Source organism: Mytilus edulis, chromosome 3 (genome assembly GCF_963676685.1).
Source record: "Mytilus edulis chromosome 3, xbMytEdul2.2, whole genome shotgun sequence".
Classification (NCBI taxonomy): Eukaryota; Metazoa; Mollusca; class Bivalvia; order Mytilida; family Mytilidae; genus Mytilus; species Mytilus edulis.
Window position 1 is genome coordinate 51,512,337 of NC_092346.1, and position 19,437 is coordinate 51,531,773.

The window sequence follows — 19,437 nt, forward strand, 5'->3', positions numbered from 1 at the left end:
TATGTAACTGTTTGTTAGAAAACCCGGAGCAATTTAATGACGTGCTTAAAAATTTGTTCTAGAACTTAGCAAAAAAAGATGGAATTCGCCAAGTATTAAATTTTGGCAAATAAAATAGCTTAGTTTTGTTTATCTACAATAAGTAACACAAACAAATCTCGATAATATCCCAAAGTCAACGAAGTCAACACTGTACTTATAACAGTTCCATTTAATACAGTGAGAAATAACAAAATGAAGTTGACTCATTAGAATTGCATACGATATTCCTTATAAATAACAATACTTCATGTTCATAGAGTTATACAGTTCAAATGAAATAACACTAAGAGAACCCATGACGGGCAAGCTCAGTAAAATACATTCTCAAGAAAAATTCAAGACTATATTGTGATCAGGTGTTTTGAGAATTTTAGCTGTTGATACCCTTAGGGATTAAATATCGCATTTTAAGACCTACGCCCTGTTAAATGAAATGATAGACACGTACATAAAATAGCGTTTTTGTATTTTAGCTGAATATGGCAAATAATAAATTATATGTCCGACTTACCTCTTACATATTGGAAATATTTACCAAAAAATTCATTAGGACCATTTAAAATGGCAACTCAATAAATATGTTACCCTAACAGTTAGAACATTTTGTAAATAGTTTAATCCCGTTAATACTTCTTTAAAATAAAATAACACAATTCTAAACACAAAGGCTAATCCGGCTAAACCTCTTATATTAATATCTGTAGTAGTTCGTTAGAGAGTTGATAATCCTAAATATGTCTTTACATTATTTTCTACATTTTTTAATGTTACATAACAATATGACCCCATGTGTTTTAAAGTCGTGACTAGTGACTAAGACTATTAAGTGCAAAATAATACTCTGAGTTTTAGAGTTGCTCTACAGTGGCCATTTTAACTTTATTTTGTGTGTGCTTTGCAAGGACGTTTGTTCAAGCTACACATTCACAGATAATAACATAGCCGAAGTACCAGTCAAACGTTAAAATACATAATTATGATCAATGTGGAAATTTAAAGTGTAGGAGAAACAATATTTGTTAAAATCTAGTATCGAACGTGTCATTTCATTTGTGTTGTTTCGAAAGAAGGCGACGATAGAAGGAGAGAGGTTTTGGGAAAGGGGAACCCCAGATAGGGGGAACCCCAGATAGTGAGAACCGTGTTATATTACAACATCGTGCGTTGGGAAAGGGGAACCCCAGATAGTGAGAACCGTGTTATATAACAACATCGTGCGTTGGGAAAGGGGAACCCCAGATAGTGAGAACCGTGTTATATTACAACATCGTGCGTCTGAAAAGACGTGTAGTAGAGTCTATATAGTATGAGTTTATTATTCATAATGTTTTCTTTCACGTTTGTGGTTTTTTTTTATTTCTTTGTTTTTTTGGTATCACTATGACTGGTCTTCCTTCTTTCCATTTTGCTAATATCAAACATGTTTAGCAATTAATTTGTTTAATAGTTGCATCAGTTATAACACTCTGTTGCTCTTTTCACAAATAACTCTTATGAGTAAAAAGAAAAGCATGAACATTTCAGCATACAAAGTAATCGTGCCTTTTTTGTGAAAAGAATAACAGATATAGAGTCCGACTCGTAATCCGGAGAGAGAAGAAGATGCACATTTTCTTACCCCGTTAAATTGCGCTCATTCCTTTTCTCGTAAGTCCTTTTTCTTATTACCTACTTTTACAGTTTAGCACATAATCCAAAAATACAAGTTTTATCGTATTAATGATCTTCATTGATTGTAACTGTGTGAACTGATTTTATAATATATTGTAATTGTCTGCTAGCAGCTATGTCATATATAAAATCCCTGCAATTAGCGCCCTTTATTTCATCATGTTAATATATATTTCTTTGAAACATAATATATAAGACATTTTATTACTAATTGACTTAAGGAAGTTATCGAATATTTTAACAAGTGAAATGTTATTGAAAACATATAAATGGTCCTAGGCCAGTCAGCCCCCCCCCCCCCCCCCCCCCCCACCACCCCGTATGAAAAGTTGTGGATCCGCCACTGATTGACCTAAATCCCCTTTTTCTATTAAATGGTCCTAGGTTAGTGATAGGGAACATGTGAAGAACCAAGTTTCAAGTTGTTCGGACTTCAACTTCATTATAAACTACCTTGCTAAAAACTTTAACCTGATTCGGGACAGACGGACGAACGAACGAACGGACGCACAGACCAGAAACCTAATGCCCCTCTACTATCGTAGGTGCGGCATAAAAATGTAAATAATGATTGGGTGGTTACGTGTAGGTATAGTTAGGGGTAAGCATTGGTTTATAGTTTTAAGGGTAAGTAGTTTAAGGATGAGGGGGTGTTACGGCTCGAGCTAAAGAGAAGGATAGGGTGAAAGTGAGGCACTGAGATACACTTGTTGGTTGGCTAAAAGTCGGGACTCTGTGTGTGTGTGTGATATGTGAAAGAGGAGTGAGTGGGTGAGGAGAAAGTGTGAGAGAGAGGGAGTGTATGAGGAGAGAGAGTTAATTTGTGAGGAGAAAGTGTGTGTGAGGAGAAAGAATGTGTTAGAGGAGACAGTGTGTGCAAGGTGCGAGAAGAGGAGAGTGTGTGTGTGTGTTTCGGAGAGAGAACCTTGGTTCTATCCGGGTTCTTTGGTTCGAAACCATGGTAACTGGTACAACATCCGGGTTCGGTTTGGTTATAGCAATCCATTATTGGTTATCATCCGAGTTCTTTTCTAATGTTTCTGTTTTTAACTTTGAGAAGATATCCGCAAGTATCTGAATAAAATGATATCTTGTTCGTTAACAATAGAATGAGATCAAAACGTTTAGCCGGGTTTTCAGATTTATCTCCCGGTAGTGTCAGGTACCACTTAGCAAAAATTCAGAAAACAAGGTGTTCACACCCGCACTATCATTTTCTATGGTCAGTGGACCGTGAAATTGGGGTAAAAACTCTTATTTGGCATTCAAATTAGAAAGATCATATCATAGGGAATATGTGTAAAAAGTTTCAAGTTGATTGGACTTCAATTTCACCAAAAACTATTACCAATGTTATTTCAACTGATCGGGCGGAGTTTATGTTTCAATTTGCATCAAAAGGAATTTACAAATCAATGAATGGACACTTTATTGACGAGTTTGTCCTAAAACACCTATCTAAAGATGGACTGTTTTTTTTTATGAGCGAACCGGTTAGACTCCGCCCAGTCAAGTGAAATAAATTGAGTAATACCTTGACCAAAAACGTTACCCTGAAGCGGGACAGACGAACGAACAAACGAACGACCGAACAGCGAACGGACAAATAGACGCACAGACCAGAAAAAATATCGTAGGTGGGGCATAAAAGGTAATTTGTAAATAAGAAGAGCGAGGATGGAATCGGAGAGAGAAAAGAACGAATCAGAGCGTGTATAAACAGGGAGATTTTCCGTTAAATAAAAAAATATATATTGCAATATTAATTAAAAAGATCTGTATCCATAGTGTCACCATATTAGCATTTTTCAATATCTTATGTCGGTGACTAATTTTGGTGTTTTCAATATACACGCCAAAATGTTCAGTGATATGTGAAAACCGAAATATCAATAAAACCTTAATGCAGACAATAAATACAAGTAGTTACAACGAAAATGCATGTAATACACTTTGATTACGATAATCAGATTAGTTTTTGATTTATTCAAACCGCCAAAGTCTGACATGAACCTCACACTTGCCTTTCTGGGTAATTTATCGCCCTTTGAAAATTATTTTTAGATCACACACATATTATATGTTATTCAGGTCTCAGACAGGGTATATACTGATCTATACTGTGACATTCCCGGCTTAGAGTTTATATCCCCTGAGCCGAAGGCGAAGGGGATATAAGCCCTAAGCCGGGAATGTCACAGTAAATACCCTTTCTGAGACCTGAATTACACATATATTACGGATTACCCCTGACTTAATGTTATTTTCCAGTGCAGGTATTTGTTGACAACACATATATATTGAAAAACCCAACCTGATATGTTCGGCATACGTGAAGGATTTTCTAATTTGCTGTGAACATAATTTTATCGTGTATGTAATAATTTATAATAACACTTTTAACATCAAATTAAAGTATTAAAAGTGTTAATTGCGTGATTTTGTATCAAAAATGTATTATTGACTGAAGCACGTCATTATTTTCCCTCTGTGAACCTCTGACAGTCTGATAGCTTATGACTACGTCACATAGTAACCGGTGTTATGATGACGTTTTTGAGGTTCCAATTGGGGATAAAAACGTCGTATATACCCCGGCAGTTTCCTGAATATATACTGACATCTCTGTGTTGTTATCCAATCAGAAACCTCGACACATTTGTAATCCGTAATATATATACGTTTACTTGCCTTCCATTTGATACGATACATCTCGACACTTTTTATAATATGTGCATCGATTTCAACGCCAGAACACTAACAGCTCAAACTGTCTTCCAAGAACCGATTTTCATGAAATGCATTTGTGCAACATTAAGGTACGTTACATCTTAGCTAATGAGCAGAAAAAAATAAATAAAATCTTTAATTTAAGTATTCTTAAATAAATTCTTCGTGGCCTTGTTTTCTGTTTTAATTTTTTATTTGTAGACAGGGACAACTGCTGACCTTGGAAGCACTAACTGTTTTAACAACATTCTCAAAATATTATGGAAGCCAATTTATTGCAGAGAATTTACAAATGTATGAAGAAGGTGGTAAAGGGTTATTTTCGTGCAACGTGATCGCCGTTTTTTATTTCACGTTCAACGTGTTTTTACTTTTTTATTTGACGTTCAGTCGTGCAAGACAGGTGCCTCGTTCAACGTGTTCTGCTTATTTAATTTTACGTGCATCGTGATTTTCAAAGTCTTATTTTGCGTGCTCGGTATTTTTCAAATAAAATTCAAACACTTGACAGGGATCGTCAAGAAATACTTTTTTAAAAGCCGTAAACCAATTATATCATAAATGTGTATACTAAATCGGGAATATCAAGTAAAACAAAGAGTTAATATATACAAGAAGACATGCAGTGACTCAGTCACAAAAGGTTCAAATAAAAGTATTTATTTTGCGTGCAACGTTCATTACAGAAATTATTTCACGTTCAACGTGAAATTATGTCTTATTTCACGTTTTTTTCGTGCAAGCACCCCCCCCCTCTTTACCACCCTCTATGAAGTACACTTCCGGTTTGGCTGTTGTACGAGAAAGACAAATTTTAATCTACAGAGTTGAATCCGAATTTATTTTTGCCGTAAGGCAAGCCATCAGTATATTGAAGCTATGTACCTTTATGTGTATACGCAGATTCGTATTTTAAATTTTCCTCAGAGTTAAGTTATTTTGTGATTTTACTTTTTTACAACGATATTGAAGAACAAGCCCGAGAGGGCGAAATTCTAGCCTGTGTTCCAAAGAGTGGAAATTTGTATGAAGTTACTTTGAATGAAAATAGCTCAGTTGATCTTATGCTATTGTAAATTTTTGTTTTCTTGTCTTTCATTTTTGCTTATGTTTTTGTCTACATCCCTTTTTGTGCCTCTTTTGATGCATATTTGTTTGTTTTATAGTGATTAAGATTATAACACACTGTTGAGTGTTGTACTCCTATTATTTTTTAACATTTTTACCTATTATGTCTGTTTGTGTTGTTCACACAGCGTTGTCAATATAATGGAATTGCGATTGTCATACAATAGAACGGTTTAGCTAGCTATTAAACCAGGTTTAATCCCCATTTTCTACATAAAAAAATGCATGTACCAAGTCAGGAATATGACAGTTGTTACCCCTACGTTTGATGTGTTTGAGTTTTTGATTTTGCCATTTGATTAGGGACTTTCCGTTTAGAAGTTTCCTCGGATTCAGTATTTTTGTGCTTTACTTTTTATCAAAAGTATCGAAGAATTCAGAGGGGGTGAAATTCTAGCATGCGTTCCAAAGAGTAGGAATTTGTATGAAGTTATTTTGAATGAAAATAGTCAGTTGATCTTATATGTGTCGTTGGTTTCAAAATTGGTGACTGGAATTTAAAACCAAACGCCATTTTTTCTAAAGATAAATTAGTCAGCTTTTTAAAAGTGTCGTATTAAGTTCTTGATAAGAAAATTCAAAAAAGCTGGAAGCGTTTCGGAGTACCTCAAATCCCCTGGAAGGTAAATTGTAGATGGGACAGTTATGTTGTACGGTTTTCAGATGATAAACAAAGCCTACCTTATTCCAAGACATTTTCGACTGGAGTTAATTCTGAATAAAGAACTGTTTCGTGTGTTGATGTAAAATCGGTCAGATGAACTTGATATATTAAATGAAGATGAAAATACCACTGCTGACAATTTAATTGTGAACAATGAACAAAATGAAGTTTCTAATTTGGGGGATCCAAGGATATGGAGCTCACTAATGAGTCGGCTTCTAATCTTGAAAGTTATGTCGTGACTGATACTGGGCAGATCAAAGGCTTAAAGTATCTGATGACAAAGGACATGGTAGCAGGAAATGACAGATGAGGATGGACAGACAAGGAGGTTGAAAATTAGGCGGAGGCGTTTGGGTAATAAGTTAATAACCCCAACATATCTGCTGGGGGTATAAAAAGGTTAAAGATTGAACCTAGGCATAAACAATCAAATTCACAGAAGAAATTTTTATTGCCATTATTTTAGCTAATAATAAGAAAAATTGAAATTCATCTGTATTTCAGTATTTTAAAATTCCTTGTGGGCTTGTTTTCTAATTGAAATGTTTGTTTTGTAGACAAGGACAACTGCTGACCTGGCTATTCCTAACCCTAACCCTAAACCCTAACCCTAACCCTGGAAGCACTAACTGTTTTAACAACATCCTCAAAATATGGAAGCTAATTTCTTGCTGAGAATTTATAAGTGTATGGCGTAAAAAAAGTTTTTATCATATGTTTTGAACCGGGTCTATCATGATCATATCCTTCAATTCCTCAATGACAATTGATACGAAACCATAATCCTGTCCTTTTGACCTCGAGTTTGATATCACGGAATTAGCCATGTCACTGAGCTTGTTGAATTAACATGAGCAACACAACAAGTGCTAGATGCGGTATAACAACAGTTCCAATGTCAATGAAGCATGCCCTCCTAGAGAGCTGGGGTAAATATATAAGCGATACGGAAATGAGAATAATAACTACAAATATCGTTTCAAATTTACTTATGCTAGTGGTTTCCCTAGCCATAATCTTATCTATCTTACTCTCGAACATAAGCTTGCCTGTCCCGAAAAGTGTAAGAGTGATATACAGTGCAACAGGTTTTCATTTATTAATATATTTTCTTAACAGAAGTACAAATGTTTTAAACTATTTTTGTGTCTTTATTTCATATCGAAATTATGAACAGAAATATTAAATAAAATGATTAATCTTTTTAAATTATACAACCAAATGGTGATTTTAGTTTTTGGTGGATTTAGAATGGTTCCGACTTTTATCAAAAACAAAGCATTAAAAATGATGACAATAAACAATTATTTTCAATATCTGTACATGTATTCATTTAGTGTGTGTTTCTTTTTTTAATATCTAGTGTCAAAATCATGATCCATATGTATAAGTCATAGAATAAATTCACAAATACTTCTTCTAATTAATATGTATCATATCAATAAAATTATAACAGGAGTTTCAATTGTTTCTTCTTTTTTGCAACACAATATATTTTAATGTCTTAATTCCTTTGGAAGCTTTTTCACTATATGTTTCTGTAGTATTACTGTATCAAAGTATCACAGTCATTGAGGGCAACATGTTGTAGATTCAATCCCTATCAAAATCAAACATTATAATAGGTATTTGCCTCGTTTCACCAAGCATGTGGCATTCAGCGATGTAATACTAAATAGTAAAATAATGGTCAATTAAGACCCCTTCTGTAGCCAGTTTTGTACCAACTTTTCAAACTTCAATTGTATAAAAACTACAAATATAATGAATAATGGAGGCCATTTTGTATATATACCAAGGGGAAAACTTGATGTAAAGCATTATTATTTACTGTTTCATTGCGTTTAATAGAAAAAGAGTACTTTGTGGCAAATAAACCAAGATTTTTTTATAGAAAATCCACAGCCTTTAAAACAGAGATTTTTGTTATAAGATTTGAAACATAGATTACTTACTTGCTTTTCTACGACGTGTTAGTGTTTATTTTTTACAAAAAGTTCTAATCAACCTGTAAATTTCGAAATACCTCGTGCTGAGTCACTAAAGTCGAAAACACCCTAAAAGGTGTACTTGATTTGGTCCATATCTTTATTTGTTTTAACCAATAACTACATTAATAAACTTGTTTTAAGGAAATCAATGCTAGCACTGCATGCAGTAATCCTATACCTATCAGTCATCAAATTGACAAATATGAGAGTACAAGGAAAAAGGCTGTGGATTTTCTATAAAATTTCCATATGTTTAGCATTGAATCAACACAAGGGTACATAATCCTTAAGTCAGCATAATGTGCCCAGGTTAGTTGACAGTTTTCCTTTTAAAAGTTTGGATACTAGGACAATTCAAACGAATAGTACAAAATCAATTGAGTTGTCATCCACAAAAAAATGGAGGATGGAAGCAATTGTCTTTCAATTTTGTTTCTACTTTTGAAGAATTGCACTTAAATTGAAAGGAATTTTAAAGCAATATTCACCAATAAAAATGAAATTGAAGCAAAAAAAAAAACAATGTGGCAGGAGCAGGGGTCTAAGTAATTAATGTAGCTTTGTTTTTCTGCATTATTATATTATATTATACTACAAAATAAACATGAAATTAGAAAAATAAATGACAAAAAGATAAAGACTTACATATTTGCATTACCAAGGAATATGTTACCATGACTTATATATTACACAGTATGTCTTATAATACTTAAAGCAAAAAAAAAAAAAAGACTTTGTAACACATGATCTTTACAAACAATAAGGAATTAAATATAAACTTTGTTGATATAAATACAAAATAAATAAAACTTTAGACAATAAATATCACAGCCTTTAGACATGTTAGATAAAACAAACATAAAAAATATCAAAATATCAAAAATACTCAATATTATAATCACAGATCATCTTTTTACATAAAATATTTGAAAATAAATTTTTCATATATATCAATGAGATGTATACCTGAGTTTGAACACTTTGCAGAAATGTTGTTATGAAAAGTTACTATGCCAATAGTAATGCTGCTCTCAGTATTTATATAATTCACCTCTTATGAAATTTGTCAATCTGTATACAATGTATTAAAATTCAAATATAATTGGGATTGTTTCATCAATATAAAATATGTGAAAGGAAACAAATTACTAACACTTGATTTTGCATTTTAATCTCATTTCTTAATCTAGGTATTTAAATTTAGAAAAAGCAAGGAAAAGAAAAAAATAAATTCCGAATTTTAGTTACTATAGTGTGTGATAACATTGTGTGGGGGAATTCGACGTTTGATGTACCACTGTTCACTCCAGTGCAATTTATGACAAAACCACTGCATCAATCAGAATTATTTTTTTTGCAGTGTTTTAAGAAATGATTTTGCTTTGTTGTCGCGTATTATTTGTGAAACATTCAATGTTTTAAAAAGGCGAATTTTCTTTATAAAGTCAATGATTATGTTGACTTTTGAAGGCCAAACTTTCTACAGCCTTAAATACGCTAATGAAAGATCCAAAAACTATACCAATACATAACGACATGTTTATGAAATTATAACAAATCTATTGGTTAACAAATTTTTACTCGTTATTGCAAAATAATGAACTTAATATATCTGACATTTTCTCCCTACCCAGTTTACCCCTATACATTTTTATGATGTGGACTGGTCATTGTTATTGAATCGTAGGCAATTTGATTGGATTAAGTTGTTATTTGTTTACCTTCAAACTTGTTTATGCTTTTCATACATGACAATTGATTAATTAGAACGTGCATGAATGTGTACGGTAACTAAAATGACCTTCAAACTGGACACTGGACGAGTCAATATTATGTTTTATCAATGAAAGTTAAGGTATGAAAGGTAAGAATTGCCAATTATTCGATTTTCACAAAATTTTCGTAATATACAGTTGAAAGGTTATTTTTTAAAAGCCTATTGTGAAGAGTAAAGAGAAAGTTTACAAATAATACGTTTTGTTCCATTAAACAAGTCATTTTCGTAAGAGAAATACCGAAATATATTTTACGCACGACTACGGCAGGTAAAATTATTATTTATCATAATAAAAAAAAGCATTTTTCAGTCTCATTGGAATATGTTGATTACAATTAATCCCAAACTTAAGAAGTAAGTAACTAAAGTCAAAATATGTCCGATCTGCCTATTTCTGCACATCAAAAGTCAATACGATCGTTTTAAAGTCAATTTCGTCTACCTCACAAAATCTTGTTAGGCACTATAGTTGAAAACACCCCAACAATATTTGAATTTTAATCAAAATTAAAATTAAATCAATCTCTTGTGTAGGTCTCTATATGTAAACATATCTTAATGTTTTTTAATTAAAGCAATGCAGATGTATTGCATGTGATTGCACTACCCTTTTAAGTGAAAACAGATACTTTAGACCACATTTAAAATCTAAATTTGCAAATTCAGTCTATAAATAGTTCTTTAAATGAAGTGCTTTTATACAACAACAAGAATGTGTCCATAGTACACAGATGCCCCAATCACACTATCATTTGCTATGTTCAGTGGACCGTGAATTGGGGTAAAAACTCTAATTTGGCATTAAAATTGATAGATCACATCATAGGGAACATGTGTACTAAGTTTCAAGTTGATTGGACCTTAACTTCATCAAAAACTATCTTGACCAAAAACTTTACCCAGTACGGGACAGCGGGCAGACAGATGGACGCACAGACCAGAAAACATAATGTCCATAAATGTGGCATAAAATTATAAGCCACTGCATTCAACAGAATGAACCATTATTGCAAGTACACGCATGTCATTTTCTGTCTGTGTAGATACTTTGCCACACTTTGAAATATTTCCAACTATTTTTGACTTTGAGTCCAAGTATGTTGAAAGTTCTGATTTCTTCATAGAAAGTAGTTTCTTGTACATATCCTTTCCACGAAATATCCTTCCAGCAGAAATTTCTTCTTCTAGAGAAAGAAAATACAAAATGAAAATTAGTAATTACAGTGCTTTAACTGAATAAAAACAAGGATGTGTCCCCAGTACACAGATGCCCCATCCGCACTATCATTTTCTATGTTCAGTGGACCGTGAAAATTGGGAAAAATCTCTAATTTCACATTAAAATTAGAAAGATCATATCATAGGGAACATGTGTACTAAGTTTCAAGTTGATTGGACTTCAACTTCATTAAAAACTACCTCAACCAAAAACTTTAACCTGAAGTGGGACAGACATACGAACGGACGGACGCACATACCAGAAAACATAATGCCCATAAATGGTCCATAATAAATGGGGCATAAAAAATATTGATTAAGAATACTCCCTTTTAAACTGTTGCTCATCCCCTTGTTAAATTTTTGGTAAATGAACAAATTGAAATGGTTCTAAATATTTGAAAACTGAATACTAAAAATATGTGTATGATCAATGCTTTCATAACACAAAAAATTTGTAAGGATTCTGTGGAACCCAGTGTCTCGCCTACTTTTGCTGTTAATCGCAGGCTCAACAAAGATGAGGAAAAAAATTAATAATAATATTCCTCTTGATACTATCTTTTGATCGAAAGAAGCTTCTGTCCAAGTTTGGTAAAAATACAGGATAGTTCATGAATCTCATAAATGTTTTAAAAACTTTAACTGCAGACTGTTTGTAATGTTAACTAGAAGAAAAACTAAGTCCATTTATAAGTAAAATACGGAAAAAAATGATTTTTCTTTTTACAAAATTTACTTCTAGATACTATCTCATGATCATACACAAGCTTCTGTTCAATTTTGGTAGAAATCCAGGATAGTTTAAGAAAGTTATTAAATTTCAAAATCTTTAACCACTGACAACACCGACGTAATGTAGGATCGCTATGTCTCACTTTTTCAACAAAAGTTGAGACTCAACAAAAAGGTACAAAAGGAAGCATTCAATTCTTATTATTATTGGTTTATGCAACAACTATGAATTTTAAGAGTTATATAACTTTCTTTTGTTTTCCTATGCATTCTTGTGACATTGTCTTAGAAAAATAATCTATTCTATTGTTTACATGTGCAGTTTTAAGAAGAAGAAAAAACATAACATATTTTTTTATTCCCCAAACTGGTTGTCTAAGAAGGAAAAATAATTTATATTTGATAGCCTTTCCTGTTAAAGCAAAAACTTACCAAGTGTGTCATAATCACATGCTGTACTGACTTCATCCTCTTGGCCAGCTGATGTGTTTCTTTCTGAATCTAAAAATATATATTTTTTAAATAAACCTAAGTTATACAAAATGATTGCTTAACTTTAATTTCAAAATTTGTAAAAATAAAATGAACACCTACATTGTGGCAGATGTAAACATCTTATTATCAATAAGTAGCCTCTTAATGTTTGTTTTGTAATCATTCATTGATTGGTTGTTGTCTTATTTATATTTATCTGATACCTTACTGCTAACTTTTCTTTAAAAGCACTTATTTCAGTATAGACAATTGGTGGGTTCTTGTTCCACAATCATTTAAAAGTTCTCTGCTTTTGTTTATGGACTTTTTATGCCCCACATACGATAGAAGCGAGGCATTATGTTTTCTGGTCTGTGCGTCTATCCGTCTGTTCGTCCTTTCCTCCAGCTTCAGGTTAAAGTTTTTGGTCAAGGTAGTTTTTGATGACTTTGAAGTCCAATCATCTTTTGGTGGTATCGTTATGCATAAAAACATTTGTATTATATTTTTTAATTCAAAATGATAAAATAAACAGGTTAAATGGTGTGCAATGTTTTGTAGTGTCTTAAAGTCTTGAAACGTGAAAAACAGGGCCAATATGGAAAAAAGATGTGTTGGCCATGGGCTAATACGGGACATTCACTTCTGGTTTTTAATTTTCTTAAAATCATTTAATAAAAGAGTTCTGAACTGGCTGTTTCAGTGTTGGGACTGTTATAAATTCTCAATGAGCTGTATTGGCCCTCCACTTTGTGAGTCTCGGGTCTAATACAGCTAACCTCGAATCTATAACAGGGCCAATACAGAAACAGCCAGTTAATAACACTATACTATTAAAACCAAAGTCGTTCATGTACAAAAGTTCCTGCGTATGTTTCTTGCACAAATATTGGAATGTCAACATATATTCTAGTTTCCTGCTTCACAAGGTTTGTAGACTGTAGACGCCACTGTGTTTTCACCTCTACACTGAAGAGAGTTTGAGTGCTACCATTGGTCAAGAATAGCGTATTCAGAATGGGTGTGTTTTTAGTCAACCGATAGATGGCGCGACATTGTTATAAAAAATGTTGCCTAAACTGCCAAGGGTGGAGAGGAGGGGAGTGGATCATAACCCTTGGCTAGCGAAGATGTCCGTTGAGAGGATTAGCACATTTTAAACCTACCTCCTACGTCCAATGCATTCAGTTTGGAGGGGGCGCTGACACCATCTAATGCTGATTTATTTTTTATATCTGATACCAAAGTCAAAAATGCCTGTTCTACATTTTTGGATATCTTTGCACTTGTTTCAGCAAATGATAAACCCACAGAATCTGCAAATTTCTGAAACATAAGTTCATTTTTGTTTGAATGAGATCACAAGTTTATAACAGGAAAGAAGTTCATACAATTTTAATCCAATCATTCATGAATTGTACAGAAAGAATCTTTTTCCTTTCTGGGAAAGTATACATACATGTAATTAGGCGATATTTTAGACTTTGATTTTTATGTATTCAAAACTCCTTGTACTAGACACAATTGTCAGTATTGATATATGTAGCATTTATAATTTCACAAGTGCAATCAATTAAAAAGGTCTCTAAATAATTTTTTGAATATATTGAATTAATGTGGAAAACCTAAAAAAAAATGCATTTTTCACTTTAATACAGTTTGGATCCCGCACTTACATTTTGATAAAAATCTTCATATAGACTTTTTTTTACCTGATTGATTTAAATATGTAATAAAAAATATTCCTTCATGTATGCATATTTACTCAAAATTCAGATTTGTGGCCGTATTTTCCCTTTCGAAAGAAACACATAACGTTTTTGTTTTAAAAGATAAACACAAATTGTGTTTTGTTAAATAATTTGTAATTTCTGTATTTTATAAGTATCCTAAAAATTTATACATTTTTTATTCAGAAATAACTCATATTTGTCAAATGTTCATGAATGTAGAAAAAAACATAATTTTTTGCTGTATATTTATCAAATTTAAAAAAATTGCACAATTTACATTTTCATGAAAATTGGCACACATAATCTTCTCGAGTAATCAAACCAAATGGCATAATAAAAAAAAGGGGTCCATGAACTTATTTTTAAGTTAAATACGTTTGAATGATAAAAATCAGTCGAAAACTGAATCATTTCCAGATAAGTCATAGTTTAACGTCGCGAAAATAACAATTTATGTAAGAAACGTCATTACCTCCCCTGTAACTGTATTGTATGCCTTTAATGTCCTCTCTGCTACAGCGGGGGCATAAATAAGAAAAATCTGAAATATTTCCAAATTCTGTATACTTTGCCTTAAATTGAACATTTATAATCAATACTTCATTTTAAACTGTTTAACTTGATCAATCTGTTTGACTAACGACTTAACTTACTTTTCCTGTACTATAATCTACTATTCTCTCCATTTCCAAATCGCCTTTGTTTCCTATCAGAATTGTCTTGCTATTTGGATTAGCATAGCTCTCAACTTCTTTGACCCACTTTGGCACATTGTCAAAAGATTTCTACAAAAAGAAGAAAATACTATAAAAGTCATCTATAACAAGAATGTGTCCATAGTACACAGATGCCCCATACGCACTATAATTTTTTATGTTCAGTGGACCATGAAATTGGGATAAAAACCCTAATTTGGCATTAAAATTAGAAAGATCATATCATAGGAAACATGTGTATTAAGTTTCAAGTTGATTGGACTTTAACTTCATCAAAAACTACCTCAACCAAAAACTTTAACTTGAAGCAGGATAAACAGACGGTACAACAAACAAACAAACAAACAGACTAACAAACAGACGCACAGACCAGAAAACAAAATGCCCATAAATGGGACATTAAAATAGAAGGTTGAATCATAAAGAATAAACATAATGTACATACCTGATTGGCTATATCATAGATAATAACCACACCATTAGCTCCTCTGTAATAACTAAACATAGTGTTCATACCTGATTTGTTATGTCATAGATAATAACCACACCATTAGCTCCTCTGTAATAACTAAACATAATGTTCATACCTGATTGGTTATATCATAGATAATAACCACACCATTAGCTCCTCTGTAATAACTAAACATAATGTTCATACCTGATTGGTTATGTCATAGATAATGACCACACCATTAGCTCCTCTGTAATAACTAAACATAATGTACAAACCTGATTTGTTATATCATAGATAATAACCACACTATTAGATCCTCTGTAATAACTAAACATAATGTACAAACCTGATTTGTTATGTCATAGATAATAACCACACCATTAGATCCTCTGTAATAACTAAACATAATGTTCATACCTGATTTGTTATATCATAGATAATAACCACACTATTAGCTCCTCTGTAATAACTAAACATAATGTTCATACCTGATTTGTTATATCATAGATAATAACCACACCATTAGCTCCTCTGTAATAACTAAACATAATGTACAAACCTGATTTGTTATGTCATAGATAATAACCACACCATTAGCTCCTCTGTAATAACTAAACATAATGTACAAACCTGATTTGTTATGTCATAGATAATAACCACACTATTAGATCCTCTGTAATAACTAAACATAATGTTCATACCTGATTTGTTATGTCATAGATAATAACTACACCATTAGATCCTCTGTAATAACTAAACATAGTGTACATACCTGATTGGTTATATCATAGATATAATTACACCTTATGTAAGAATCCGGGGTTTTGATTGGTTAATAGCCAGTGTATTTTTCACCAATTTGCTGTTATCAAATGAATATCGTTCATTTTTAACGCCGCCGGGGTATTTGCTAAAAGGATATGCCTTTTTTACCCTCTCTGCCGTGGTATTTGCCAAAAAATACTCTATCCGACTGGACGCTTGTAACGTCACGATCATCAATGCGTTTTAGTACATTAGCATTCGGTGTAATTAAACAGATATATCATGTTATTGAGGGGTATTTGCAAAAAATACCAGTCTTGAGAATGAATTTCCCTCGCCTTACGGCTCGTGAAATTTAACATTCTCTCGACTAGTATTTTTCGCAAATACCCTTCCTTAACATGATATATCTGTTCAATAACCACACCATTAGCTCCTCTGTAATAACTAAACATAATGTACAAACCTGATTTGTTATGTCATAGATAATAACCACATCATTAGCTCCTCTGTAATAACTAAACATAGTGTACAAACCTGATTGGTTATGTCATAGATAATAACCACACCATTAGCTCCTCTGTAATAACTAAACATAATGTACAAACCTGATTTGTTATATCATAGATAATAACCACACCATTAGCTCCTCTGTAATAACTAAACATAATGTTCATACCTGATTGGTTATATCATAGATAATAACCACACCATTAGATCCTCTGTAATAACTAAACATAATGTACAAACCTGATTTGTTATGTCATAGATAATAACCACACCATTAGCTCCTCTGTAATAACTAAACATAATGTACAAACCTGATTGGTTATATCATAGATAATAACCACACCATTAGCTCCTCTGTAATAACTAAACATAATGTTCATACCTGATTTGTTATGTCATAGATAATAACCACACCATTAGATCCTCTGTAATAACTAAACATAATGTACAAACCTGATTTGTTATGTCATAGATAATAACCACACCATTAGCTCCTCTGTAATAACTAAACATAATGTACAAACCTGATTGGTTATATCATAGATAATAACCACACCATTAGCTCCTCTGTAATAACTAAACATAATGTTCATACCTGATTGGTTATGTCATAGATAATAACCACACCATTAGATCCTCTGTAATAACTAAACATAATGTACAAACCTGATTTGTTATGTCATAGATAATAACCACATCATTAGCTCCTCTGTAATAACTAAACATAATGTACAAACCTGATTTGTTATATCATAGATAATAACCACACCATTAGATCCTCTGTAATAACTAAACATAATGTACAAACCTGATTTGTTATGTCATAGATAATAACCACACCATTAGCTCCTCTGTAATAACTAAACATAATGTTCATACCTGATTTGTTATATCATAGATAATAACCACACCATTAGCTCCTCTGTAATAACTAAACATAATGTTCATACCTGATTTGTTATGTCATAGATAATAACCACACCATTAGCTCCTCTGTAATAACTAAACATAATGTTCATACCTGATTTGTTATGTCATAGATAATAACCACACCATTAGCTCCTCTGTAATAACTAAACATAATGTTCATACCTGATTTGTTATGTCATAGATAATAACCACACCATTAGATCCTCTGTAATAACTAAACATAATGTACAAACCTGATTTGTTATATCATAGATAATAACCACACTATTAGATCCTCTGTAATAACTAAACATAATGTACAAACCTGATTTGTTATGTCATAGATAATAACCACACCATTAGATCCTCTGTAATAACTAAACATAATGTACAAACCTGATTGGTTATATCATAGATAATAACCACACCATTAGCTCCTCTGTAATAACTAAACATAATGTTCATACCTGATTTGTTATGTCATAGATAATAACCACACCATTAGCTCCTCTGTAATAACTAAACATAATGTTCATACCTGATTTGTTATGTCATAGATAATAACCACACCATTAGATCCTCTGTAATAACTAAACATAATGTTCATACCTGATTTGTTATGTCATAGATAATAACCACACCATTAGCTCCTCTGTAATAACTAAACATAATGTACAAACCTGATTTGTTATGTCATAGATAATAACCACACCATTAGATCCTCTGTAATAACTAAACATAATGTTCATACCTGATTTGTTATGTCATAGATAATAACCACACCATTAGATCCTCTGTAATAACTAAACATAGTGTACATACCTGATTGGTTATATCATAGATAATAACCACACCATTAGCTCCTCTGTAATAACTAAACATAATGTACAAACCTGATTGGTTATGTCACAGATAATAACCACACCATTAGCTTCTCTGTAATAACTAAACATAATTTTCATACCTGATTGGTTATGTCATAGATAATAACCACACAATTAGATCCTCTGTAATAACTAAACATAATGTACAAACCTGATTTGTTATATCATAGATAATAACCACACCATTAGTTCCTCTGTAATAACTAAACATAATGTACAAACCTGATTTGTTATGTCATAGATAATAACCACACCATTAGCTCCTCTGTAATAACTAAACATAATGTACAAACCTGATTGGTTATATCATAGATAATAACCACACCATTAGCTCCTCTGTAATAACTAAACATAATGTTCATACCTGATTTGTTATGTCATAGATAATAACCACACCATTAGATCCTCTGTAATAACTAAACATAATGTACAAACCTGATTTGTTATGTCATAGATAATAACCACATCATTAGCTCCTCTGTAATAACTAAACATAATGTACAAACCTGATTTGTTATATCATAGATAATAACCACACCATTAGATCCTCTGTAATAACTAAACATAATGTACAAACCTGATTTGTTATGTCATAGATAATAACCACACCATTAGCTCCTCTGTAATAACTAAACATAATGTTCATACCTGATTTGTTATATCATAGATAATAACCACACCATTAGCTCCTCTGTAATAACTAAACATAATGTTCATACCTGATTTGTTATGTCATAGATAATGACCACACCATTAGCTCCTCTGTAATAACTAAACATAATGTACAAACCTGATTTGTTATATCATAGATAATAACCACACTATTAGATCCTCTGTAATAACTAAACATAATGTACAAACCTGATTTGTTATGTCATAGATAATAACCACACCATTAGATCCTCTGTAATAACTAAACATAATGTTCATACCTGATTTGTTATGTCATAGATAATAACTACACCATTAGATCCTCTGTAATAACTAAACATAGTGTACATACCTGATTGGTTATATCATAGATAATAACCAC

General features: G+C 32.1%; 1 protein-coding gene across 1 annotated transcript in view; it reads right to left on the reverse strand.

The window, feature by feature from the left end:
- Window positions 1-7,408: 7,408 nt before the first annotated feature.
- LOC139516799 (ras-related protein ORAB-1-like) overlaps window positions 7,409-19,437 on the reverse strand; it is a 28,507-nt gene continuing 16,478 nt past the window's right edge. Inside the window, exons 6-9 of the mRNA XM_071307108.1 lie at window positions 14,820-14,951; window positions 13,600-13,759; window positions 12,392-12,460; window positions 7,409-11,190 (exon numbers count right to left, since the gene is read on the reverse strand). Of these exons, the coding sequence (XP_071163209.1) occupies window positions 10,979-11,190; window positions 12,392-12,460; window positions 13,600-13,759; window positions 14,820-14,951 (573 nt within the window). The 3' untranslated portion in view covers window positions 7,409-10,978. The remainder of the gene's footprint in view (window positions 11,191-12,391; window positions 12,461-13,599; window positions 13,760-14,819; window positions 14,952-19,437) is intronic.